This window comes from Macaca thibetana, chromosome 2 (genome assembly GCF_024542745.1).
Source record: "Macaca thibetana thibetana isolate TM-01 chromosome 2, ASM2454274v1, whole genome shotgun sequence".
In the NCBI taxonomy this organism is placed as follows: Eukaryota; Metazoa; Chordata; class Mammalia; order Primates; family Cercopithecidae; genus Macaca; species Macaca thibetana.
In genome coordinates, this window is record NC_065579.1 from 51,510,375 (window position 1) to 51,537,648 (window position 27,274).

The 27,274-nt window shown below is 37.8% G+C and overlaps 2 protein-coding genes across 9 annotated transcripts in view; one reads left to right on the plus strand and one right to left on the minus strand.

Moving 5' to 3' along the window:
* Positions 1-13,789, plus strand: part of GYG1 (glycogenin 1) — a 36,972-nt gene extending 23,183 nt beyond the window's left edge. The window contains exons 6-8 of one of the 3 annotated variants that reach the window (XM_050778203.1): positions 10,012-10,231; positions 12,606-12,656; positions 12,916-13,789. In XM_050778203.1, the coding sequence (XP_050634160.1) occupies positions 10,012-10,231; positions 12,606-12,656; positions 12,916-13,089 (445 nt within the window). In that variant the 3' untranslated portion in view covers positions 13,090-13,789. The remainder of the gene's footprint in view (positions 1-10,011; positions 10,232-12,605; positions 12,657-12,915) is intronic. The other 2 variants (XM_050778205.1, XM_050778206.1) reach the window with 2 other exon arrangements.
* A 2,466-nt stretch (positions 13,790-16,255) lies between these two features.
* Positions 16,256-27,274, minus strand: part of HLTF (helicase like transcription factor) — a 55,098-nt gene continuing 44,079 nt past the window's right edge. For 2 of the 6 annotated variants that reach the window (XM_050778202.1, XM_050778200.1), the window contains exons 20-25: positions 26,617-26,795; positions 25,167-25,292; positions 24,728-24,840; positions 24,190-24,370; positions 21,019-21,099; positions 16,256-18,485 (exon numbers count right to left, since the gene is read on the minus strand). In XM_050778202.1, coding sequence (XP_050634159.1) covers positions 18,333-18,485; positions 21,019-21,099; positions 24,190-24,370; positions 24,728-24,840; positions 25,167-25,292; positions 26,617-26,795 — 833 coding nt within the window. In that variant the 3' untranslated portion in view covers positions 16,256-18,332. Of the gene's footprint in view, positions 18,486-21,018; positions 21,100-24,189; positions 24,371-24,727; positions 24,841-25,166; positions 25,293-26,616; positions 26,808-27,274 lie in introns of all 6 variants that reach the window. The other 4 variants (XM_050778199.1, XM_050778197.1, XM_050778201.1 and 1 more) reach the window with 3 other exon arrangements.

Below are 27,274 nucleotides of genomic sequence, written 5' to 3' on the forward strand. Positions count from 1 at the left end.
TTCATTCAGTTGGCGAACCTGGAGAATGTACCTTGTGCCATGCTTTCAGCTCACTCAAGGCCTCAAAGATGAATAAGGGAGCTTGGAGTCTAACCCACTTAGCCACTGCTTAGATGTACAGTTTCTTGTATGGCACATGGCACAGTCTGTCATGGTTCGAGTGTTAAGAAGAAGAATCAAGCAGTGGTTGCACAGATGTCTTGTTCCCTCTTTCTTGGTGATAGTGATGCATGTTGGGGCCCCATTTCACAGCGTGGCTGTCTGGTCATTCTGACCTCATCTGAAGTGTTTATCTTTATCAGATGATCTGTCCTCAGATCTCACTGCTGCATATTCTGGTGCCCTACCTAAGTCTTTATCACCAAGAGAAAAGCTTCCATATCAGACCCAACCCAGCCTTTGGATGCTGCTCTGACAATAGCAAAAAGGGCACAAGGAGTGAGAGCGCATGGGCAGAAGTCTGGGTGAGGAATACTATATCAGTCAAAGAGGGAGCTCATGGGAAGTTAAAGGTATGAGGACTGAGTGGAAGAAGACATAATTTCTTTGGGAGGCCAAGGAGGGTGGATCTCTTGAGGTCAGGAGTTTGAGACCAGACTGGCCAACATGCTGAAACCCTGACACTACTTAAAAAAAAATACATATATATAAATATATAAAAATTAGCTGGGCATGGTGATGCATGCCTGTAATCCCAGCTACTCAGAAGACTGAGGCACAAGAATGGCTTGAACCAGGGAGGCGGAGGTTGGAGTAAGCTGAGATTGCACCACTGCACTCCAGCCTGGGTGACAGAGCAAGACTGTCTCTAAAAGGAAAAAAAAAAAAAAAGACATAACTTCCTCAGAAGTCTCAAATCTGTGGGCCACAAACTGTATTTATCACACAAATATGTTTTATTTCTGCTACACAGAATTTTTTTTTTAAACTTAATTGTCAATGCTTTAAAAATTAGGGAATTTCACATAAAACCTAGGTTTCCAATATCTTTGGAAAAATCAGGTATTTGGTAGGATATGTCAAATGTGACTGTTACAGGTTTGTGGTCTAAGTCACTGGAATGATAGAGTTACCATTTCCTGAAATGGGAAAGAACATGGGGGAAGCAAGTTTGTAGGGGTAGGGATTGGTCAGAAATGAACGGAATGTATTAGGTTTTAGATGTATAAAGTTTGAGGTGCATATGAGCATCCTAGTGAAAGTATGAAATAGCTAAGTAGAGATAAAAGTCAGGAGTTCCAGAGAGAAGTCTGGAACATATGAGAGTTGTCAGCATATAATGATACTTATAGTCATGAGACAAGATGATGTAGCCAAGGGAGTGATTATCAGTAGAAGGGTCCTGAGGATTGACCCAACGGCAGGAAGATAGTAGGGACAAGAGAATAGAAGAATAGGAACAAGAGACAGCAAGGCATGTGGGAACCCAGGGAAGCGTGGTATTGCAGAAGCTGAGCAAGGAAAAGGTTTCAAGGAGGAAGGAGTGATCTGTGTCTGTGTCAGATGCTCACAGATATAAGGTCAGATATGAAGACAACTGAGAATTGGCACTGGATGTGGAATGTGGAGGTTCCTGGTGACTTTGGCAGGAGGACGTCTGGTGGAGTGGTGGGGGAGAAAGCCTGACTGAATTGGGTCCAGGAGAATGAAGGAGGAGAATTAGAGGCAATGAATGTACACAGCTCTTCTGAGGCATCTGCTCTAATGGGGTGGCAGCTGGATGGGAATGTAGGTTCAAGAGAGGGTGGCGGTGATTGTTGTGTAAAGATAGATGTCACCACAGCATGTTTTTGTATTGATAGGAATGATGTTGGGGGTGGGGTCGGTGACATTAACAATGCAGAAAACTGAGGGGAGACGCTGGAGTGATGTCCTTGGATAGGTGAAAGGGGACGGCACCTAGAACACAAGTGGAGAGACTGGCTTCAGATAAGAGCCAGGACAGGCCGGGCGCAGTGGCTCATGCCTGTTATCCCAGCACTTTGGGAGGCCGAGGTGGGCGAATCATGAGGTCAGGAGATTGAGACCATCCTGGCTAACACAGCCAAACCCCATCTCTACTAAAAATACAAAAAAATTAGCCGGGTGTGGTGGCGGGTGCCTGTAGTCCCAGCTACTCAGGAGGCTGAGGCAGGAGAATGGTGTGAACCCGGGAGGCAGAGCTTGCAGTGAGATCATGCCCACTGCACTCCAGCCTGGGTGACAGAGCAAGACTCTGACTCAAAAGAAAAAAAAAAAAAAAAAAGAGCCAGGACAGTTTATCCTTGGTAACATGAAGGAAGGCAAAGTGTATAGGCACAGATGCTTGTGGGCAGGTGTTATGTTTTGGCTGAATGAATGAATGAGCAATCAGCCAATAGAGGCTAAGAATGACATGCTACCTCCACGAGAGTCTCTCTAGTGGCTGGTGTTGTAAGTCCTTCTCTGACCTGGTCCGTGAAGAGAGGCCAGCCTAGAAGATAATGTTGTTGACTAGGACCTAGTCTAGGTTATTAAAGTCTGGGTTTGAGTGCTGACATTGTTCTGAGTTCCAGGGTATTACTGGGAGGATTAGTTGGCAAGGCAAAGAAATTGGATGAGTGTCTGGTCAGTTGTTTGCTGGGGGTAACAGCTCTCTTCTAGTGATGGGATGTGCACCCTCTTATGTTCCTCAGGCCCCACCTCAGCAAGTCCACTCCTCCTCTCTATGATCAGCCCCACTCCTTGGTCACTTGGGTTTGTGACTCCTAACTTAGATTGTGAGTGCGTGAGAGAGGAGAGGTGTGCAGTTGGTTGTGGGAGAAGGGCTTGTGTGTGGCTCTGCCCATGTGTGCAAGTGAGTCTGAGAAGGTGCATGATCGTGAGTCGCAACATAATAGAGAACATGAGCCACAGAAGCGGGCAAGAGGATGCTTGGCACTGCTGCCACGATTCCCAGAGAGGTGTCGCATAAGCAGTGCTGTCTTTCTCTGTATCTGATTGAACAATGTACAAAAAGAGCTTAGTGAGGAGTAAAATTGCTCCTGTGTGTGCTGTCATAAACCAGTTCCTTTTCTGTTCTAAACAGTTCTGTAGTCTCATCCACATGTTACTGGCTGTTTCTCAACTACTAAACTAGTCATGAAAATTCTATCTGATCTTTTGGTAACATCAGGTCACAGGGATAATTTTAACGGCTAACATAAGCAGTATTATTGCTGGCTTGTGTTCAAACTATGTCTTGTGATCTGGACGACCCTTTTGAGATTCTATCAAGTTAAAATTAGAACATTTATTTTAAGAGATGTATGCAAGCTGAGACAAATCCCCATTACTGGGTCAGAATGAATGGCTGTCAGTAATTTACAGACAATTGTGACGTGTACCCAACTCTTTTTTTTTTTTTAAATTCCTGGCTGGTAGTTTAGTGGTAAGTCAGGGAGTGAGTCAGTGAATCTTACGGTTATCCTTACTCTGGGTTGAGGTCAGTTCAGTGCTATCTTCTGACATCAACATTTCCCCTTCTTATTCTTTGGTGGAGTATTTTGCTTTTCTTTTATTTAGTTTTTTTGTTTGTTTGTTTTTGATGGTTTTTTTTTTTTTTTTAGAGACACAGTCTTGCTCTGTTGCCCAGGCTAGAGTGCAGTGGTGTGGTCTTGGCTCACTGCAACCTCCACCTCCTCCCGGTTCAAGTAATTCTCCTGCCTCCGCCTCCCAAGTAGCTGGGAATACAGGCACACACCGCCATACCCAGCTAGTTTTTTTTTTTTTGTATTTTAGTAGAGACGGGGTTTCACCGTGTTGCCCACGCTGGTCTCGCACTTCTGAACTCAGGCAGTCTTCCTGCCTGGGCCTCCCAAAGTGCTAGGATTGCAGGCGTGAACCACCACACCCAGCCTCTATTTTGTTTTTAGCTGTGCAATGTAAATTCTGACTGCTTGTTGCATTTGGTGGGAGAGAGAAAACACTAGAAAAATATCCTGGGTTACCCTTTTATAAAGTCTTCCCCTAAATTTGCATTTAGGTTAACTTAAGAAGTAGTTTCTCCTTTTACTTATGACATTTGGCCTTATTTCATTTTGATACGGTAATTCTCTATTTTCATAAATGACTAAAGGGTAAATTGATTATGATAGAAAATGATCTTTTGAAGACATTTCTCAGAGAACAAAGTCGAGACATAAAAATAATTACTTGAAATTAATATCTAGATTGAAACTCTAGATATGAAAACAGACTAGTGTTCAAGACTTGTTGCTCATTCTTTTTGTGTATGATGTGTCTTATGAAAGCTTATAGAGCCAGCCCTCTAGGTTCCTTTGCTGTGTAAATAACTGTTTAGTTGTACAATTAGAGCATAATGAGAGTTAAAAAGACTCCTAAACCTTCATATAAGATGGCCATTGTTGGGTCCAGGCAGTATCCCTCATATCAAGCCAAGTGCTGCCCTAGATGAGTTCTGGGAACATACTTGTGATATGACTGCCTTACACAAAGTTGCAAAATCTGGCTTCACTTCCCTCTCACCCTCCTATCCAAGCCCCATTTTTCCCCACTTAACAGCTTCCTTATTTCTCACTTTTCTGCCCTCTTCCCACCCTCAAAGGGCTCTTGGGCTGGTCCGAACCTTCCGTGTTCAGTGACTCATCCAGGCCTGCTCTTCTCATAAAAAGCTGGTCCTCTAAAACCTCCGACCACTCACTACCACTGTCCATTTCCATAGATATTAGGTGTGTAACAGTTTGATTAAAGTAGTGTCAGGCCAGGCACGTAATATCAGGCTCACACCTGTAATCCCAGCACTTTGGGAGGCAGAGGCAGGTGGATCGCTTGAGCTCAGGAGTTCAAGTACAGCCTGGGCAACATGGTGAAACCTCGTCTCTACCAAAAAAAAAAAAAAAAAAATTACAAAAACTAGCCAGGCATAGTGACTTGTGCCTATAGTCGCAGCTACTTGGGAGGCTGAGGTGGGAGAATTGCTTGTGCTTCAGAGGTTGAAGTGCAGTGAGCCGAGATGAGATTGCACCACTACACTCGAGCCTGAGTGACAGAGTGAGACACTGTCTAAAAAAAAAAAAAAAAAAGAAAGTAATGTCAATACCTAATGCATCTAAAAGCATTTCCATTCCTTACTGGACAGAAAGAGGGCTGAGCATAGCCCATACCCATGATATCTGCATCCTTCGCGTGATTCCTGTATGCCCCAGAATCTCTCTTACCTCCCCTCTCATGCTTCTCTGTGCCTTCACACCCCTGAGTCTGTTTCAAGTTTGCCAGATAGTAAACTGGCGCCAACTAATTTTTAAAGAAACCTACTTACATCCTAACACTTTGTGATTTGTTTCATTGCAATGTAGGTGGCTGTTGGGAGGCTCTATCACTGTGCAGTACTGCCCTCCACAATCCTGCTCTCCTGTCTCTCCCCACTCACCCCCTGTCTTGCTGGCACCCAAGGAATTTCTTGCCTTAGGGCAGAAAAAGCAGTCTCACCCACATTTAGGACCCCTTAAGATCCCAGTTTCTACTTTAACAGTCTTACCAAGGGATTTCTTAAAACGAAAACTGCCCTGTCTATGAAAGGACTATCCAGCGGATACAGCTTTTTCACTTTGTTAGAATAGGTAAAGAAGGTAATTTGAGAAAGGAGATCCTTCCCCTGACCACAGGGAGTAACAGATTTAGAATTAAAGAGATACTCAGAGACATGGATTCATAAAGGTAGAGATCAGTGCCTAAGCCACAGTGAAATGCAGGGTGTGGATTGTTTCCAAATGGTGTTACTGTTGACATTCAAGAGGAAGGCCATAGGCCATACGGAGAGGTATTTAACCAGCATGGAGCTGGTATCCAGGAGGGCTGCAGAGGCCTCTTGAACCAGTCATGTGGACGTCCAGAACCAGGCTGGGATACAGACGGAGCTAGAGGCTCAGGTGTATATTCTTGCTTACAGCAGAGGGCAGTCCGTGTGCAGGTGGATTGGAACATTGTGCCCTTCCTCTGCATGAGCTGTGACACCCAAATCCAGAGACAGGAGCTGGGCAGGCCCTTAGACAATGTCCAGCACAGTCTACTTGTGAGTCACCTGCTGATCTTAAGCACCACCCATTTCTTGTTCTTCCCTTTTTTCCTTAACCTCTGTTGCAAACTGCATCCTTCTAAAAAGTCTTTCTTCAGTCTTCTTGAATGCTAAGTTACTTACTTCATAACATGCTTTCCTATTGGTTACTTTCTGTTGCTGGGTCCTTAACTATACTTGGGGGATTGCCAGGATTCTTAGGCATACCTTTTCCACTTTCATATTAACTGTCCATCGGCAGGAGTTAATCCATAAATTAACAAATGTCACTCTCAGACAATACCCTTATAATTCTGGGAGTGTCTTACAATAGCAGCCTAGTCATGGCTAAGAGCCTTGGCTCTGCAGCCAGACTGCTTGGATGGAATCCCAGCCTTGTCACTCACCAGCCATGGGATCCTGGACAAGTTATTTAACTTCTTCATGCCTTGGTTTCCTCACATTGTCATTTTGGAGATTAACTGAGTAAACCAAGCAAACACTAACCAATGCCTGCGATATATGAATACTTTATATTCTTATTATGAGTTATTACTACTGCTTAGTCATTAGTGAACTGTCAAGAGAACAGGTTAGAAAAGAATAGTTTACATTATATTCATGTTTTAACTTATTTTAATTAGTATTACTATCATGCTATGACTGTGTATGACATTTATATTAAGTCTAGGCAAATCATGGGCTGAAGCTTAGCAGTTAAGTTAAAACAAGAGGATCAAAAAGTTAACACAAGAGGATCTAAATAGGTGCTGTGGCTGCAGGCAGGGAAGTTGAGTCAGGAGGGGTGAATGTCCGAGGAGGTGGAAGGAATATCTCATTCTTATGCGCTCTATTTCGGTTTTAGGCTTATGGGTTTATATTGCTAGGATGGGGCAGTGCCTTCCCTCCACTCTGCAACACAGGAGTCAGAGCTGTGTGATGGGTTCCCCCATCCTCATTAGAACATTTGTTGAAGGCAGTCATCTGACTCTTTTCCATGCATTGTCCCTGCCCCCACTTCCTGCATAAAGCCACCTCTGAAAATCCCACCTGCATTCATTGCTTTGGAATTTCAGTAGCCCTTAATGTCAATACTGCCCTGATAGCCCCAACTTGTCACCTTGCTTATTTTTATGCAGATGACCCATCTTCCTGTTTGAACAAAAGCCTTTTGGGGCCACACAGTGAGCATAGTGCCATATGCATAACAGTTGCTTATTTAATCGATAGCTTTATCTGTGCACAAATTTGGGCATCAAACTTTACTCCTAGTCTTTTTATCCTTTTAAGGATTAAATAGAGCAAGAGGGTTGTGTGTGTTACATATACTATGTGTATAAAATAAAGAGTAAGCTTGGGGATACCAAATATCCTCTTCATTTATCAGAAGAAACAAACCATGGAATGATCAATTAACCTTAAGAGGAAGGAGCTTTACAAATAGGCTATATTTTTCTTGCATGCTTTTTGGAGCAGCAGCAGCATGGTAGGATGGTAAGTGCTCATGCCTTAGAGGTAAAACCACGTCAAACCCCATCTCTAACACTTAATAGTTGTGTGACCTTGGGCATCTCACTTCAGTCTCTCACAGCCTCAGTTAACACATTGGTAAGATTTACCTTGTAGAAATATTATTATTCCCCATCATATCCTTAAAGAATTTGGTCTCCAAATATAGTAAACTCTGATGATAGCTTTTTAACCGGTTCCTAAGTTTTTTTTTTTTTTTTAGATAAACTTTAGGGGATAGGAAGGGTTACATGAGTTTGTATTATTTTGATCAGTATATCATGCTCACGTATCTTGGTTGCCTGTAGTATAAATCTACTGAAATCTAACACTTGAGCCCAGTACCTGAGGTTCTGTCCCATTTTACTTTTCTTTCCCTACTCAAAGCTTCCTCTCTGGCTCTCACAGAGGATACCTGGTCAAGCACACAGGTGCTCACCTGATACCTGCCGTTGCCTGCCTGGAATTCCCTACAATATCATCAGCTACCCGGATCACATCTGCTGTATAAGCTTGAAGTCACATCCCACTATCTTAGCACCTCTGCTCCCGCTGCAGCTGGATAGTGCCCTTCCTGCTGTGAATTCCTGAGCACTCACTGTTCCTATTTTTGCTTTGACTCTTGTTACATTCACGTTTGTTTTTTTGTTTTTATATACATAGATTTCCTCCCAGCTAGAACAGGACCACACTTTACTCCTACTCTTTTAAAGATATTCTTTATTGTGAAATGGAGCATATATACTAAAGAATACATATTTAAAAATGTGTATTGTTTAAAAATGTCACCCAAGTTAAGACATAGAACACAACCAGTGCCTTAGAACCTCTTTTTGTCCCTTCCCAATGATAGCTTCACCTTTCCCCCAGAGGTAACCAGCATCATTAAATTTACATTTATTATAATTTTCTGATCTTTAAACAGTACCTTTTTTCTTGTTTTGCCTTTTTTTTTTTTTTTTTTTTTTTGAGACAGAGTCACCAGGCTGGAGTGCAGTGGCGCAATCTCAGCTCACTCTAACCTCCGACTCCCTGGTTCACGGGATTCTCCTGCCTCAGCCTCCCAAGTAGCTGTGATTACAGGCATGTGCCACCACACCCAGCTAATTTTTGTATTTTTAGTAGAGACAGGGTTTCACCATGTTGGCCAGGATGGTCTCCATCTCCTGACCTCATGATTTGCCTGCCTCAGCCTCCCAAAGTGCTGGGATGACAGGCGTGAGCCACTGTACCCAGCCTGTTTTGCCTTTATATAAGTGGAATCGTATATATGTAATTGTTTGACCCATTGCTTTTTTCAACATAAATGTTCTAAAAATTCATCTTTTTGCTGCATGATGTATATAGCTATAGTTCATTCATTTTAGATTGTATTCCATGCTATGAATATAGCAGAACTTTTCCTTTAAAAAAGATGGCTGTATAACTAAAGTCTCAGTCATTTTCAACAATAAGCAAATATTTCTTACTTATATGTTGGTGGGTTGGCTAGGACAGCTCTGATGATCTCAGCAGAGTTTGGAGCTAGGCTACAGGTTTGGTCCCGATCTGTTCCATGTTTCTTTTTTCTGGAACCAGCAAGCACCCAGGCATATTCTGCTGGCAGAAGTTTTAACTTCTCAGAGGGTGAACAGAAATAAGCATTGCTTCTGTAAGGCACACTGTCACTTCTGCTCATATTGTGTTAGTCAAGTCAAGCCATAGGACACGTCCAACATCAGGTGGGAAAGTGTCCTCCCCCGATGAGGCTGGGAGTAATGTATACTTGCTGAGCAAAAATCTAATACAGACATTTGGGTTGTTTCCAGTTTTTGACTGTTTCAAACAGTGCTGCTGCTGCTGTGAACATTTTGATTATATCTCTTGTTGCACATACACAAGCATTTCTTTAGTGTATACGCTTAGGAGCTGAGCTGCTGGATTGTACAGCCTGAGCATTTTTAACTTTACTAGGTAATACCAAATACTTTCCAAGTAGTGTGCCTGTTCTATCCACAATGGATTGGTGCTTCAGTGTTGCACCGAACCAATACTACATTTACATTTTTTGTATGTATTTAACATAACACACAGCTGAGTAAGTACTTTTAAAAGTATCTGTCTCACAGTGTCACAGTGAACTCAGTTTGATCTTGAACCCTTACTGCAGGATGGAAAGTACGCTGTTAAGGCCATAGAATAGGGAGGCCAAGGCAGGAGAAATCGCTTCAGGCCAGGAGTTCAAGACCGGGCTGGACAACATAGCAAGAGCCTGTCTTTACAAAAAAAAAAAAATTAAACATTAGCTAGGCATGGTGGCCTGTGCTACTCAGGAGGCCTAAAGGTGGGAAGTTAGAGGCTGTAGTGAGCTCTCATGCTACTGCACTCCAGCCTGAGAGTGAGACACTCTCTCTTAAAAAAAATAAAAAGACAGCTGCAGAAAAGTGCTGCTTATCTTTCTGTCAGTACTCAGAATCCACTAACTGTTTCAACTTGCGTTCACTTGGCAGGTTTGGTGCAAGTGCCAAAGTTGTGCATTTCCTGGGACGAGTCAAACCATGGAATTATACTTATGATCCCAAAACAAAAAGTGTCAAAAGTGAGGCCCATGATCCGAACATGACTCATCCAGAGTTTCTCATCCTGTGGTGGAACATCTTTACCACCAACGTTTTACCTCTGCTTCAACAATTTGGCCTTGTCAAAGACACCTGCTCATATGTAAATGTGGTAGGTTCTGTTTCTTTTCTTCAGATCATTTAATGCTGCTTTTTAAAAACTTGTTGTATCAATAGAGACATGGAATATTTAGCAGCATTTTAAACAGAGATAAATAAAATTTTGTGGAAAGAAAATGGTAACCATCTTAGAGGGGAGAAACATTCCCAGCAAGAAGTAGCAGAAATAAACTGTGTGGCAGATTTCTTTAGATCCGAGAACATAGTTTTTTAAGAATTTTCTATATATACCCGTATATTTTAACTCTAGAATTCTTAGCCCATTCTCCTCTGAAAAGATTTTTAGATTATTCCTAAAGTAGTGGTCTATAAAAATAACACCCCATTGAATGTTTTAGGAACTGCAAACATTTAGATGTATCTACTTTATATTTGCCATCTGCTTAGAAGAATGTGTTTTCAGTGAAAATCACAATATGAACATACAGTAAATACTTTTGTAGGATTATTTTTATTTCCTATGTTTGTACTCCTAAGATTACTATAGGATCTTGAAAAAGAAATATCTTTGTAGGAGGGAGATGACATGTTAACATTTATAACAACCCTGTTTAGCATATTTTCTCACTTTAAAGGTCTTCTCTGAGGTTTGTTCTTATGAAAGAATTGGAGGAGGATGAGGAATGAAACTGTTACATATTCAGATATAAATAAGAGAACAGAATGGGGAGATCATAAGAGATTATTCGCTTTTCTGTGGTACAGATTTTAGCCATTTCACTTACTAGCACTTACTAAGATATAGAAAGGAGAAAGGGAGAAAGAACTAACACTTGCATTCTTACTCTGAGTGCTTTATATGGATCATGACATAATATTTGTACAGCAGTGGTCCCCAACCTTTTTGGCACTAGACACTGGTTTTGTGGAAGACAGTTTTTCCATGGACCAGTATGGGGGATGGTTGTGGGATAAAACTGTTCCACCTCAGATCATCAGGCATTAGATTTTCATAAGGAGCATACCACCTAGATCCTTTGCATGCACAGTTCATAAGAGTTCATGTTTCTATGAGAATCTAACCACCTCTGATCTGACAAGAGGCAGAGCTCAGGTGGTAATTCTTGCTTGCCTGCCACTCACCTTCTGCTGTGCGGCCTGGTTCCTAATAGGCCATGGACCACTACTGGTCTGTGGCCTGGGGGTTGGGGACCCCTGTCATGCAGTACTTAAAACCACCTGGCACATCGTAAATGCTTAATGAAAGTTACCCTTTCTTAACCCTTAAAACCACTATATTAAGTACTATTAGTATTGTTAAGTATATTAAGTATTATTAATATCTCCTTTTATAGGTAAATTAACCAAAGCTTAAAGAAGTTATATAACTTGTCTTAGTTGTGTAACAGACTAGTCAAGTAGCAGAATGGGCTTCAAACCCAGGTCTGAAGAGACTTATCCTTATGAAAATTTGAGATGGACTATGCTTAAAAGTAGCCATCTACAGCCCAGAATTAAGATAGTACCTTTTATGGCAGGTGAAGGGAGAGTTACACTTTAAATGCTAAACTATTTTAAGTTATGTCCAGTGTATTTGGCCTGACCTCAGGGGCCTCTCTTTTAGGGTATAAATTCACAGCCCCCCTATTGTGAACAGAGGACTCTGGAATGCCTCTGTATCATTACTGTTGCCAAGTACAAGGCAAAGGCAGGACTATCCAATGGAAGGCCTTATGTTGCCTCAGCTATAATGCAATCCTATAGACCCAAACACCTTAAAGTTCCACTGAATTTAAATACATACCTATATGCTTACATATATATGGTAACAAAAACAGTCAAAACACTTTTTCCACCATTTTCTCTGTTAAAAGCAATGCTTGTCTGTATTCATTTACCTTCCTTTTTCTCTGCTAAGATTTCCAGTACCTTTGCACCTTAGTACTTTTTGAAGGATAGCATTGGTAAATTTGTGGTACATGTGAAATTGATCACCCATGTACATGTAATGAGAATCAAATTTAATGTAGACTAGGTCTGCTTTGTTTGTTGCACATCTTACCCTGTTCCTTCTGCAATATGAGGGCTGGAATTATGAACCAAGGAAAGGTGAAGATGGGAATTGAAAGATGTTCAAAATTAAGTAAATTAAATGAACAGATGCTACTTGGTAATCCAAATGAAAGCTTGAACAAGCAGAGAAGTTTGGTACCTAGTCTCAAACCAGTTTAACTTTCCTTCTTACAATGTGATAACTGAGTATGTGTTGCGGCTCTCTAGTTAGATTCTTTCTGAAATGTAGCCTGTTGGGGTATCATTTTGTTTAAGTTCTCAACCTTTCAGAGCCCACACAGATTGAGAATTTATCTTGAGACTTTGTGTTCCCTTGCCCATCCATCTTACACTTTCTAATGAACTGTTTGCAGCTTTCAGACTTGGTCTATACACTGGCTTTCTCTTGTGGCTTCTGTAGAAAGGTATGCAGAACTTAAACATTAACCCTAATTACTTTGTTCTCCCAATGTTTTCACTGAGTCAAGAAGTCTTCATTTTGTTAGGAAAAAATCATATAATGTTTATATTTTTGTGTCTTTTTTTTTGTTTCATGTAATACTTTTCAGTTTTTGCTACTTTGCATGATTCATCCTGGCTTTTCTCACTGTCTTCAGTTTATTGCATTCTTTAAAACAGTTTGATTTTCAGCTCTCATAGAGTCAATTATGCTTTCCTTTCTAGGAAGATGTCTCAGGAGCCATATCACATCTGTCCCTTGGGGAGATCCCAGCTATGGCACAGCCATTTGTATCCTCGGAAGAACGGAAGGAGCGATGGGAACAGGGCCAGGCTGATTATATGGGAGCAGATTCCTTTGACAACATCAAGAGGAAACTTGACACTTACCTCCAGTAGAAACACTGCATTTTTCTGTGAACACATTCACTTCACAAGCCTTGTTTCTGATACTTAGTATCTAGAGCTGGGTTGAAAAAAGTCTGTTACAGTTGCTAGAGGTTTTCATTAAAACTTATCAGATGAGAGGTTTTTTTAGGATAAGAGGTGAGAACTGGGCAAAAGTTGTGAAGCAGCAATTCTGTTATATGGACAGTGTTCTGCTTTATAATCCTATTTAGCTTGTTTCAGAAATTCTTTTGTTGACTGCCAACATACAAAGTAAGGAAAACTCAATATTAAGCTATTAAGACAGCTGTATCAATTCTTAAAATCTGCAGAGCCTGCTTCAAAGTCAGTCCCTCCCTTCAGAAGCAGACATGGCATCTGTTCCTTGCTTGCTTGTTGGTTGTGCCTACCTTTCACGAGACCTGAATCTTAGAATTGCCCAGTGCTGCCAGTGAGTGAGTGTAATTCTGCTTTCAGGTAAAGATAAGCTATATTAACACTGCTGAGTGATTCATAAACGTATCAGCAAATACCTTTAACCCATTTTATTTCCTGGTCTTAGTGTCTGAAGATGCTCACCAGTTTTCTATGTACAGTAAGGCAGCATGCTAAAATGCTTTTGTTCAGTTCTGTATATTTGAAAATAGCAGCGTGTTCTCTGATGGTTACCTGTGGTGGCACCCTGTACAAAAAATAAAGACTTACTGCTGTATCTTGGTTGTTGAATTAAATTAAGGAATCTTACCACACCCTTGAACAAATCTATTAGGGAATTTTTCATAATTTTTGGAATTTGTCATAGTCTTAAAAAAGTGTAGCTTGACATTGGGATATATGCTTTAAAAACTGGTATCTATGATTTCAATCTACTTGTTTTTCTGTGATGGTGATGGATCTGACAGAACAAACTGAGATCAAACTTACATCGTGTCATTCATACTGCACCTCCCTATTATGGGTATTTAGCTATTTAGAATATTTTAACCTTTAAAGTTATTCCTAACTGTCAGAATCAGTACATCACTACTAGTGTTGTATCGATGATTTAAAATGATGGAATGGAAAAGCGTATTTATTAAATTTATAGATCATCCTAGGTTGTAAGAGATGGCAAGCTAAAGAAGGGTAGGATCCAAGATGACCTTTTAAAACTAAAATGAGTGGTCAGAAATGATTCTATGGAAGAAAACAGGACAGTTAACCATGACAGGAAGAAACTTTAGAGGTTTGATTGGGCAAAAGCTGCATAGCTTTTGTGACTTAGCCTTCAAGGTCACCCTCCTTACTCATATTGATGTGAATTAACATACAAGCATATAGACAGCTTAAGTCAAGAATGGTTGGGGCCACCTTGAAGGCTGTTACCATAGGAGCTCAAGAAGAACCTGAGGCTTTACCTAGAGTTATAAAATATTAAATGATAAATGACTTCTGAAAATAAACTAGCTATTTGGACTGGTGAAGAATGAGTCACTATTGATCTTCAAGTACAATGAAGCATTTACCGAAGACTGACTGAAGTGCCTCCATGTGTCAGGTGCTGTGGCACAGAGACTTCTCAAAATAATTTTAGCTAGTCGGAGGTCTTTCTGGCTTCCGAGTCCCTGGTTAAGATGAACAGAAACACAGTCTTCAGATAAAAAATGTCTTATTTTTGTGGACATTCAATATGCATTCAGCGTTTTTTCTATTTACTACCCCGTTCATTCTCTAATTTTTACACAGTAGCATAATGAAGCTCTAAGGTGAAAAGCTGACATAACTTTTAATTTTTTTTTTTTTTTTTTTTTGAGACGGAGTCTTGCTCCGTCACCAGGCTGGAGTGCAGTGGCGCAATCTCCGCTCACTGCAACCTCTGCCTCCTGGATTCAAGAGATTCTCCTACCTCAGCCTTCTGAGTAGCTGGGACTATGGGCACATACCACCATACCCAGCTAATTTTTGTATTTTTAGTAGAGACAGGGTTTCACCACATTGCCAGGATGGTCTCAAATCTCGACCTCGTGATCCACCCACTTTGTCCTCCCAAAGTGCCGGGATTACAGGCGGGAGCCACTGCGCCCAGCCAATTTTTAAATTTCAAATAAGTAGTGAAGGCTATTAACTTTTGGAATCAGAAAGAATGACAAGCTTGCCATAAGACATAGCATATAATGCTGTTCAGTTATTTGGCTAGAAAGTCACTGAACTAAACATTCTTTTCCTTCTATGATCTATGTCTTAAGGTGAAGTATTAACTTTTCCATATAAAGCTATACAAATATTGGAAAATCTTTTCTAGGGAGTCCAGAATACTAAGGGTTACTAGTATGTATAAAGCAACAGTAACTCAAACTCAACAGTAACTTAGTAAAATGTATAAAAAGGCAACAGTAACAAGATTTATATTTGCAGAGGTGATCCATATATATTTATCCCCTTGCAATGGTAGGTATGACCTTTGATTTTAAGACAAACTTACCCACAACAGAGGTCAAATCCACGCCTTTGGAGATTAGCTCCATGGTGGAACATAAAGTAAATATTTACCTTAATTCTCCTTATACCCATATTGTCCTGCTGTATAACACATTTTGCAGATATTTTGAAGTTAATGTGTTAAAAACTTGAGGTTAAACATTTGAGTTGTTATAAGCCAAACATCAAATGTGCCCTTATATTTTTAATGAAGCTCATCCAAATGCTAATGCATAAATCTTGGCAAGTACTATAAATAAAACAAGAAAAAAATACAGCAATGTATTTGCCATTCCCCAAAACAGCACACACTGCCGAAGATAATTTCATTAGTACTCACTGGTAACAAACTGCATGTGGTTAGTTTCTGTTTCCAATTCTAGAGCTGTAATTTTAAGGACAAAATATACAGTGATTCAGAGTGCTATCTGTGTGTATATAGGTATTATCACAACTCCTTTTTTTCTTCCAGATGAAGAAATTAATTGGGACCGATGTTTTTAGATCAAGCCATTTTAAATAAGCACTCTGATTTCTGAACAAGAATTTCAGCCAGTTAAATTGAGTAAAATAAAGGTAGGATATGAGTACATTATTCTGTTACAGTAATCTTCGTGTACTCTCAATAAAAACGTAACACTTGCATAGAAAGGTCACTATTAATGAAGGATTTATTTTATTTGAAAATAAAGTCAAAATTATGGCACCAAGGAGGGTAATAAACATTTGAAATTTTTATTGATTTTTAAATTTAAAATCCAGTTTTAACCACAAAATTGTTTGAATCACAACTGGTAATACAATGTCTTCAATATTTTTCTAAAGTTATTTTTCTATGTAATAATAAAACAGCATAGCATAATAGGAAGTTTACGTTCCAGTGGCTTTTTTATATATTTATCCTTCTTAGGAAGGACAAATTAAATTTTTTTAATTAAACTTTTTAAAATTTAACAACATCTAACAGAACTGTACAAAACAAGACATTTTTTAAACAAATTGCCAAACTTATGAGTGTGTTTTAAAAACAACTTTGTAAATATCTGGGCAAAGAAGTAAGCTGTCCTCCCTTTACCTTCACAGTGAGTTTGTAAGGCTTTGTCTTTGTAAGCAGGAAGAGTAGATTGTGTTGTTTTTTGCCAAAAACTGTTTATACTTAATCTCACTGAAGTATTGCTATATGGAGAACCCATACTCTGATCAACTTGATTTTTTTGTGTGTAATGCTTGATCTACCAGGTAACTTCCCTACTGCTCCTAATGCCAGTGGGCTAATCCCAAATTATTATTCCACTATCATCCCTGTAGAAAGGTCTTGGTTTTGATGAAAATCAGCCCGTTCCTTACCTGCTACCGCCTCAAAAAGGGACCAGGAAGATTCTAGCTGGCTAATTCACTGTTCCCTTTGAGCAAAAAAACAGGGCACAGGGAGAAGAGGACTTAGATGGTGAGAGATTTGGCATATACCTTCAATGTGCGCCCTATAACACAACATTGTCTCTGATCTCATCTTTCTATCAAATCACTTCCAACACTCCAAGTCAAGTCTCAGGTATTCTTACATCTGTATCATCAAACACGAAGCTTCTCTTGTTAGAGTAATTAATCTTTGGATTAAAGTTTCCCTTTGAAATAAAACCACCTACCTAATCTGACTGCTAAATTTCTAGCTTGTTTGTTTTAAATATGCTCAGGAGTCAACCCAGAATTCTGCAGCAAATAAGTTTGCTTATTAACAAAAAAGTAAAAAAAAAAAAAAAGATAGTCTCTACGGATAGATGTAAGGATGAATTACTTAAGTTCAAAATTAAATTCTGATTCTAAACACAACAATTTTTTACATTCAGGATTAAGATGTCTTTAAGAGTTGAAACGACTTTGGAGATCATCCAGCCCAACTTCCATCCAGATATCACGCCTCTCACATATAGTAGTCTTCTGAATTATAAAAATTTATAAAGTTACTTCCAAAAAAAGCTACATAAATAAAAATTACCTATTTATAGAAATATCTATTTAGCAGTTCCATAATTTAAAATATTCAAATCAAATTGGGTAGGATTGGTTTGCCTCTCACTCCCACAGACTATATTTACACCCTAGACACAGCAAGTTACATTTAAACAATGAGTGTAGTACTACTTAACTAAAATGGAAAAAATAGTACTCTTAACATAATCCCTAATTTTTTCATGAACATAAAACTCCAAGTCACGTATGTGAATTATATCTCAATGTAGCTGTAGGAAAAATAAAAACCTGTGCTAACCTGGACTTTGGTCTCATTTAAGATTTGGTTCTGGAATGCAAATACGGTTTTTGAAAGCCCAATAAAATTAATTCTTGTATGGTCTGTATATATTGTTTGCAAGGACTACAAACACTGCATCACAGATTGGAGGCTTTGGTAAATAACTAAGTGTCCAACATAGAAAATAACTATTTGGTCAAAAGTATAAAAGGTCTGACCTTATTTGAAATACGAAAAAGCTGAGTACTTGGAAGATATATGAAAATACTCAGCATAGATGCTATGAAAAGCTAAATAACAAAGTAACCTTTTTTCTCAAAAAATTATTTTAGGCCACAGTATATAAGAGAACTTATTGCTATTTGAAGTTTCATTAAAAATAGGTTCGTATATAGAAGAAATTGTGTCAGTAATACCTCTTCACTAATATAAAACAATATGCCCCTTTTAGAAGACATGTTCTCTAGATCTCATTTCTAAAACTGTATTTTTCTCATTTCTAAAACTTAAGTATCCAATCAAACTGACCTTACTAAAATCCCACAAATTATAAATCAATTAATGTTCTGATTTCATTAATTTTGGCTTGTTTCATTTCGTCAGCATTTGGTTTTTTAGTTCCAAAGGCTCCTGCTGCAAGTTCTCTCTTTTTGTTTTGTATTTTCAGCATATTTTCTTCAACAGAGTCCTTTACAATGAACTTTAAAAAGAAAAAAAAATGTTAAATTGGTTAAGTAGTTTTTAAGGCATAAAAAAACTAAATGAACAATTTGCCTAATGGCAAAAACCGCAATTGCTTTTGCACCAAACTATAATAACTCTTTAATAGAACTGAGTTTTGCTTTCTTTACCCAATATGGTTTTCTTACATAAAGAATATGGCTGTACGAATAGAAGTTACAGATCATGAGATAAGCAAAGCAAAAAAGAAAGGATAAAAAAAGCAAACTATATAGGCAACTCTGGAAAAATGACTTCAGCATTATATTAAAAAGGCCACTCTGGCTGGGCGCAGTGGCTCACACCTGTAATCCCAGCACTTTGGGAGGTCGAGGTGGGTGGATCATGAGGTCAGGAGATCGAGACCATCCTGCCTAACACAGTGAAACCCCGTCTCTACTAAAAAACAGAAAAAATTAGCTGGGCGTGGAGGAGGGCGCCTGTAGTCCCAGCTACTTGGGAGGCTGAGGCAGGAGAATGGTGTGAACCCGGAAGGTGGAGCTTGCAGTGAGCTGAGATCACACCACTGTACTCCAGCCTGGGTGACAGAGCGAGACTCCATCTCAAAAAAAAAAAAAAAAAAAAGCCATTTCCAGAAATTCAAGAATGAATCTTTAGTATAATTCATAACACTAACAAAGAGAAAAATAAAACATGATCATCTCATTCCTGATAAAAACTTGATTTTAAAATACCCTAACTACGAATGAATGTCTCAACCTTACATATTTAATGTGAAACAATAAAAGTATTCTCAACAAAACAGAAACAAGTGAAGAATGGTCACTATCTGCTACTATTTAACATTATTTAAGAAGTCCCAATTACTGCCGTAACTAAAGTTATATAATAAAATTTTACTGAAATACATAAAAGATCTACATAAATGGAAAAGAGATACTATGTTCCTGTATAGAAACATTCCTTATTTATAAAGAAAGATAGTTCTCAAAAGTAATAATAAATTCAATAAATCTCAAACAAGATATCTTAAATGGGATTTTATAACCAAAATCTAAAGTTCAATTCAAGAGTAATAATAATAACCACCAATACAATTTTCAAAAAGGGTAATCAGAATATTTTACCCTATCAGATATCAAAACTTACTTTAGGAAACCATAGTTGTGATAAGAGTAATACTGCCCTAAGAAAAGGAAAAGAGATCAACAGAATAGAATAGTCTAGAAAAAGACCCAAGTAATATATATAAATTAGTTTATGATAAAAGTGACATTTCACACTAGTAGGGAAAAAGTTGGAATTTTCAAATAAAAAAATGATATGATGTGACAGAACAAATTGTTCTTCATCTGATCAAAGAATAAGCTTAGACTCATGTCACAAATCATAAAACAAAAAATAAAACCTTCCAAAAGAACCATAAGTAAATACAGAATAGTTGAAAAAATGTGAAAATAAAGCCTTCTGTCCTAGGTAAGACCTTAAAACCTAGAACGTATAAAAAAAGGCTGATGTTTTAAATCATAAAAATTTTAAAGCTTTTTCATGACCAAAAAATGCAGTTTTAAGACAAGGAAGAGTATGGGATAAACCATTTTTAACATACATAAACAGAAGATTTAAAGTCAGACTGTATCAGGGAGTCCTTTATACTATAAAACTATTTGCACCATAACTATGAGCACTGGACAGAAGATACAAATAATTCACGGAAAAAATGTTAATAAACAAGATATGTGAAATATACTCAAGGTTTTAGGTAAATGCAAATTAGAACAGCACTTTTTTGGCCACAGAAGCATAAATTAACAATTTTAATATAAATCCTATTTTGAAACCAACTTGATAGTTAATAAAAATTCTAAATCCAAAATTCTAGTTTTCTTAACTTATCCCAAAGAATTACTTGCATCTATGTGCAAAGATTTATATATAATAATGCTCATTATGGCACTGTTTTTATTAGAAAAAACTTAATGAGTTAAATACGTTATGATGTATCTATAAGGTTTTGCAGAGTAGTCAAATTCAAAGAAAGTAGAATGGTAGTTGCCAGGAGCTGGGGGAGAGGAATGAGAAGTTACTATTTAATGGATACATAGTTTCAGTTTGAGATGATGAAAAAGTTCTGGAGATAGATGATTGTGATGGCTGTTGCATAACAACATGAGTGTACTTAATGCATCTAAACTGTATACTTCAAAATGGTAAATTTTGTATTTTACCACTATTTTTAAAAATGTGTTCATCTAAATGTACTTCTGAGGTAGTCTCCAATGTACAGTTTTAACGGAAACAAGTATGTTGTAGAATAAAGTATAATCTATTTATCTTTAAAAGAATGTTTTTAAGGAGATGTACACATAAACATAAATGTATGTACAGAGAAAGGGCCCTTAAACAGCATATATTAAATTATTGAAGGAGGAAAAAGGTGTATATTTTGCTCTGCATAATTCCACTGAATCATTATAATAATGTATTTGTGCATTACTTAATTGTAAAAATCATATCAACCTAGTCTTAAAATAGTTTGTTTAAAAACTCACTTTTGTGATGATAACTTCTTGCTTCTGGCCAAGTCTATGGCATCTGTCAAAGCACTGATCTTCAGCAGCAGGATTCCAGGCCTAACAAGAACATGGATGAGTTGCTTTATTACTGCCCTGATCTTTGAGTGTTTTGCATTTGTCCTTTCATTTCACTAGTATTCATTCATCTTTTTCTGACTGAAAGTTTTCTGCCTGAAGTCAGATACTAACATCACAAATATTGTGGGAGAAAAATCCACCCTCCCAATCACTATGATAACAGGCATCCTCCCCATACTACTACTTCTAATACCTAATACAGGGCCCGACATATGTGTTAGCACCCAAAATAAGTATTTGTTGATTAATCAATTTCTGGGTTTTTTTTTTTTTTTTTCATTTTTAAAAGAATCTATGTGTGCTTAACAGCAGAAAAAGTTTATACATCCTCTTAGGTGACTTAATTTATATGAGAAAAGATGCAATTCTTGGGCCTATTTATAAAAAAGTTTTCTCCCCCTTTTCTGGTTTTCTTGCACTTTCCTCTGTTCATGAAATAAAAGTATTAAAAAAGGGTTTTAAGAGTCAGAAGTCCTAAAAATTGTTTTTTTGATGCAATTTTCTGTATCAGTATTTGAAGTTAGTTTGACTTTAAAGCTGAGCTAAAAAAAGTACCATTAGCTAATTAACACAGACCTGATCATGAGAATTGTTTTAAGCTAACGAATAAAATGATGGGCTGGGTGCAGTGGCTCACGCCTGTAATCCCAGCACTTTGGGAGGCTGAGACAGGCGGATCACGAAGTCAGGAGATCGAGACTATCCTGGCTAACATGGTGAAACCCCGTCTCTACTAAAAATACAAAAAAAATTAGCCGGGCGTGGTGGCGGGCACCTGTAGTCCCAGCTACTCGGGAGGCTGAGGCAGGAGAATGGCGTGAACCTGGGAGGCGGAGCTTGCAGTGAGCCGAGATCACGCCACTGCACTCCAGCCTGGGTGACAGAGTGAGACTCCATCTCAAAAAAAAAAAAAAAAAAAAAAAAAAGAATAAAATGGTGCAACAATGAAAAGGGAAGAATAACCAAAAAGATACAGAACTCTGGTAAGTGGTTTTTAAATAGTATCATGAATCATGAATTGTTTGGATAAGGATCATTAAATTTTAAATTAAAACTACAAGTGTTTTTTTTTTTTTTTTTTTTGAGATGGAGTCTTGCTCTGTAACCAGGCTGGAGTACAGTGGCGCGATATACTATATTTTTGTATAGTAGCCATAAAATACTGCAACAAAGGTTTAAAACTTTATCCACAGTACTAAAGAAAATACAACAGACCGGCCGGGTGCAGTGGCTCACGCCTGTAATCCCAGCACTCTGGGAGGCCAAGGCAGGTGGATCACGAGGTCAGGAGTTCAAGATCAGCCTGGCCAACATGGTAAAACCCCATCTCTACTAAAAATACAAAAATTAGCCAGGCATGGTGGCAGGTGCCTGTAATCCCAGCTACTCAGGAGGCTGAGGCAGAGAACTGCTTGAACCCAGGAGATGTAAGTTGCAGTGAGCCAAGATCGCGCCACAACACTCCAGCATGGGCGACAGAGCAAAACTCCATCTCAAAAAAAAAGAAAAAGGGGGAAATACAACAGACCATACCATATCCACGATATTCACCCATGAAGGCCTAAGTATGATGACCCGAGTTATAATCTTGCTGAGGATACCCAATCTTACTGAGAAGGATACCCTCAGTGGAGGGAGGAAAAAGGAAGCCTCAGTAAACATACATGCATCAACAAGGTAGCCTCACCCAAGTAACTAAAATTTGTATCTCAGTAGAATTTCTACATGTTAAAAATCTTCTGAGTTTCAGGCAACAAGCTACAACCACAAATCTTAAGTCTGAATGCACAGAAACAGCAAAGGTTGCCTCTAGCCCACATAGTACCTAGTGCAAATTAGAAACTGAATTAGTCCAAGGTCCTTTCAAGCCAAACAGCCCCTCTGTACATGTAGAAAAACATGTTCCTATGTGAAAGCAGGTCCAGGTGACACAGCTTGGTGAGTCAAGTTCAAAGTGAATTTTAGCCTCTGTTCTACCCTTATGCCTGTACTACACACAACCACAAGTGACTGCACTGTATTAGGCATTAAAATGTACTCAGAACATTCCATTAATGACCATTTGTTTCTCAAATTGTGATCCTAGACCACCTATACCTGAATCACCTATGATATGCTAAAAATGCAGCTTCCTGAGTCTAATCCTAGAACGCCTAAGTCTCTAAGTTAAATGCAAAAGAAATTGCATTTACCTAATTTGTATGCACATTAAAGCTTAAGACCACTAGAACCATGATGGTAGTCATTTTGTCTATCTTGTTTATAATTAGATTCCCAGTGCCTATAACAACTGACACAAAGCAGGATCTCATTATTTGTCAGCTGAATGAACCACTACCCTAAAAAGCATTATGGTTAATAAAGATTTATTATAGAAGAAAAGTAGAATAGCATAGCATAATAGTACTTAAATACATGGACTATGATTCTGGTTTTGCCCATTAAACTGTGTGATACTGGGCACATTATTTACTTTTCTGTGCTTCAGTTGCCTCTTCAGTAAAACAGAGTTTTTTTCTTTTTTTTCTTTCAGAGACGGGTTCTTGTTCTGTCACCCAGGCTGGAGTGCAGTGACAGGAACATGGCTCACTGAAACTTCAACCTCCTGGGCTCAAGCAATCAGTCTTTCCGACTCAGCCCAGCAAGTAGCTGGGACTACAAGCACACACCACCACAACCGAGTAACTTTTCTGGTACTTTTTTTTTTGTAGAGATGGGGTTTTGCCATGTTGCCATGTTGCCCAGGCTGCTCTCAAACTCCTGAGCTCAGGCAATCCATTCACCTTGGCCTCCCAAATTGCTGGGATTACAGGCATGCGCCACAGCGCCTGGCCAAAACACAGCATTTAATAATGGTTATCTACCTCATAAGGATGTTGTGAGGATTTCAGTAAAGTGCTTAAGAGAAAGCTCTTAATCTACATTTACTAAGTTTTTGTTATCTATTTCTAAAGTTTGCCTAAGAATATTCACAGTTAATTATAACTATGAAGGTATTTACCACTTTTTTTTTGTCTATTTTTTTGAAAGAAGTACTAAGGTTCTGAAAAAATTTACAAAACTACTTACTGGATCCATTAAAAACACTCGAGAAGCTGCAGACAGATTCAAACCAACTCCACCTGCTTTTAAGGACAGAAGCATTATAGTTGGAGATCCTGCTTCAGTGTTTTGAAAACACTGAATTGATTCAACTCTTTTCTTTTGGGCCATGGAACCATCCAAACGAGTAAACACAAATCCAGAGGCTCTTAATGGGGGAAGAAAAGAAACAAGCAACAAACACTATCATTATAAAAATAAAACAGAGTTAAGTAACCACAAATCTCTTCAATAAATTCTTTCACTCATTTATGTTAACAAATGTTTACTGAACACTTATTAATATGCTAGACACTGCAGTCAGTCATTTTCTGATAAATTCAGGACTTAATCTTTAAACTCCTGTGCTGCCAGGAAGTATTCTCTATTGTGACTCTCAGTATCTTTTAGATAAAATGACTAAAACTGGCAAAAGAAATAAGCTTTTTATTTTTTTTTTGCTATTCAAATCAATACAATCATATAAAATCCTTTTACTGAAAGTGAAAAACACCGTGGAACTTACTTAAGTGGTATTTCTATTAAAGACAGGAATGTTGTAAACTGAGAAACAACCAAACTTTTTATGTTGGGATTCTTCTTTCTTAAGTCAGTCAATGCGTGCATTAGCGCATTAATCTGAAAAAATATTAAGATGTCCGTTAGATTCCATTTTAAATCAGTAAAATTAGTCTGAAAGTTTTTATCATAAAGTCCTGAAATATTATTTCCCTAAAATGCAAAAGACTACTCATTTAAAACAAAGAATTAAGACTGAAAGAACACTATAATAATCTGAACCCATTCTATTTCCTCTCAAATTCACCACTAAAAATAAACAGTGGTCAACAACAGAATACTAAAATGACAGGAATGAAAGCAGAATTATGATTTTGATATACTGTGTATATTTCCTTATATAAAGGTTAAACAAATACTCAAATATTTGCACCTGAGTACTCTACCTTTGAACTGGATGTCCATTCCATATCAGACTTTTTCTCACTGTCACATGCTAATTCTTCTGGAGGACATTCTAATAAATTATCTTCATGTATATCATTTCTGCATAAAGGGCATTTAGCATGTGGCTATATAAGAAAGAAAAAAGTATGAGCAACACTTAACAGAAGAACAAATATAAATATGCCTAAAAATTTTTAAATGTATGCTAAAATCTGTATCTCTTATAGCTAACATTTTATTAAACCTTTTAATAGATTTCATCCATTTAAGAGACATCTGAACCTGCTGAATTCCAGACATGTGATAAGTAGAATGGGTAAAGGAGGGAGCAAACATATGTGATCTGGACTAGCTAGAAGCAACAGCAAGAAACTAAACATTATAACGTTTGTAAGCAAGTTTAAAAAAAAGTCATGAATAACAGTTTATTGAACCTAAATACAATAGAGCTACACTATTTAGTACTATTCTTAAAAAAAAAATCCATCTTAATGGCTTATAAAGCTATTAAGCTTATAAAGCTAATAACAGCTTATAAAGCTACTAGGATCTGTTAAATCCTATCAAGTTCATTCCAAAGCAACATCTGTTGTACCCATTTGAACTTGCTAATAAAATAAGATATCTTAAATAACTATATATAAAACACCATTACAATAAAATAATTCTGAAGGTAAAATTATTTAAGTCAGTACAATGGGGTTACTTTTGGGGAAGAGGGAGAGGGTAAATGATTGGGAGGGGCCACAAGGGGACCTAGGCAGTAGATACAGGAATATATTTACTTCATGATAATTCACTGAGCTATTTAATCATGAATTTATACATTTTTTCTACATATATCAATTTAAAATGTTTAAAAAAATTCTACCCTAGCTGAATGACTGCTTAACAAACTAGTCTACTTCAAAAAAATTCAACCACACAAAAGAATCTAGACCTACCTTATCCAACACAATAGCCAATAATCACATGGGGCAATTAAGTCCTTGAAATGTGGCTAAGCCAAATTGAGGTGTGCTATAAGTATACACTACCACCAAATTCTGAAGATTTAGTTTTTTGCAAAAAGCACATCACATTAATACTTTTTATATTTTAGATATACTGGGTTAAATACAAATGTATTAAAATTAGCTTAATGTTTCTTTTTACTTAAGAGTATGACTACTAGAAAACTTAAAATTACCTTTGTGTCTCACTTTATCAATCCATTTATTGAACAGCAATGATATAAACAGTTAGTGGAATTAAGATATTGATTGTGAACATCTTTTTATGTTGAAAGTGTTGCATTAGGAGAAATATATCACTTATTAAAATACTGGAATAATTAACTATCAAAGGTGTATTATTAAATCCAATTGTAAAACTCCATATATTATCTTTTATTAAAGACAGGTACACTACTCTATCAAACACTGAACCTCTACTGAGCAAAAAACTAACCTGCTCATTCTGAATGACTTGGCAAATACAGGGTTTACAAAATACATGTGCACAATGTGTTATCACAGGAACTGTTAAAGAATCCAGGCAAATTGCACATTCTTCATCTGAACCTGAGCTCAGAATTAACTTCATCTTCCTTATTAACTTCTTTCTCAGTTCTTCAGGTGTATCATTTCCTAGAGAAAAGGCTGAAAAATTAATGTCAGAGCAAGGTTTGTAATATGACAAGTTAATCTACCTTATATAAGGAAAAGTTTCGCTTGCCAGTAGGGAAAGTCTCTCATCATTTTCTGTCACAGGCAAAAAGCATAATTTAAATTTGAAATTTAAGAAACATTCAGAAGCCAAAATAGTAGCCAACTCACGTAATATACCTCATAGAGAAGCATCATTATAACATGATAGTGACATACCAGCACACAATAAAAGGCAGATCCAATATGAATCTTTCATCAAAGGGTATCTATCACTGGAATTCCTGGAAAGACCTCATTATAATTCCATTTCACTGGTAAAAAAAATTATTGAATATATTCCTAGCTGAGTCTCACACTAAAAGCAATCTCCATTTGACAGAACAAAATAACAAACTAAATGTATGCTACATAAAAAAAATTGATCATTCTGGGCCGGGCGCGGTGGCTCAAGCCTGTAA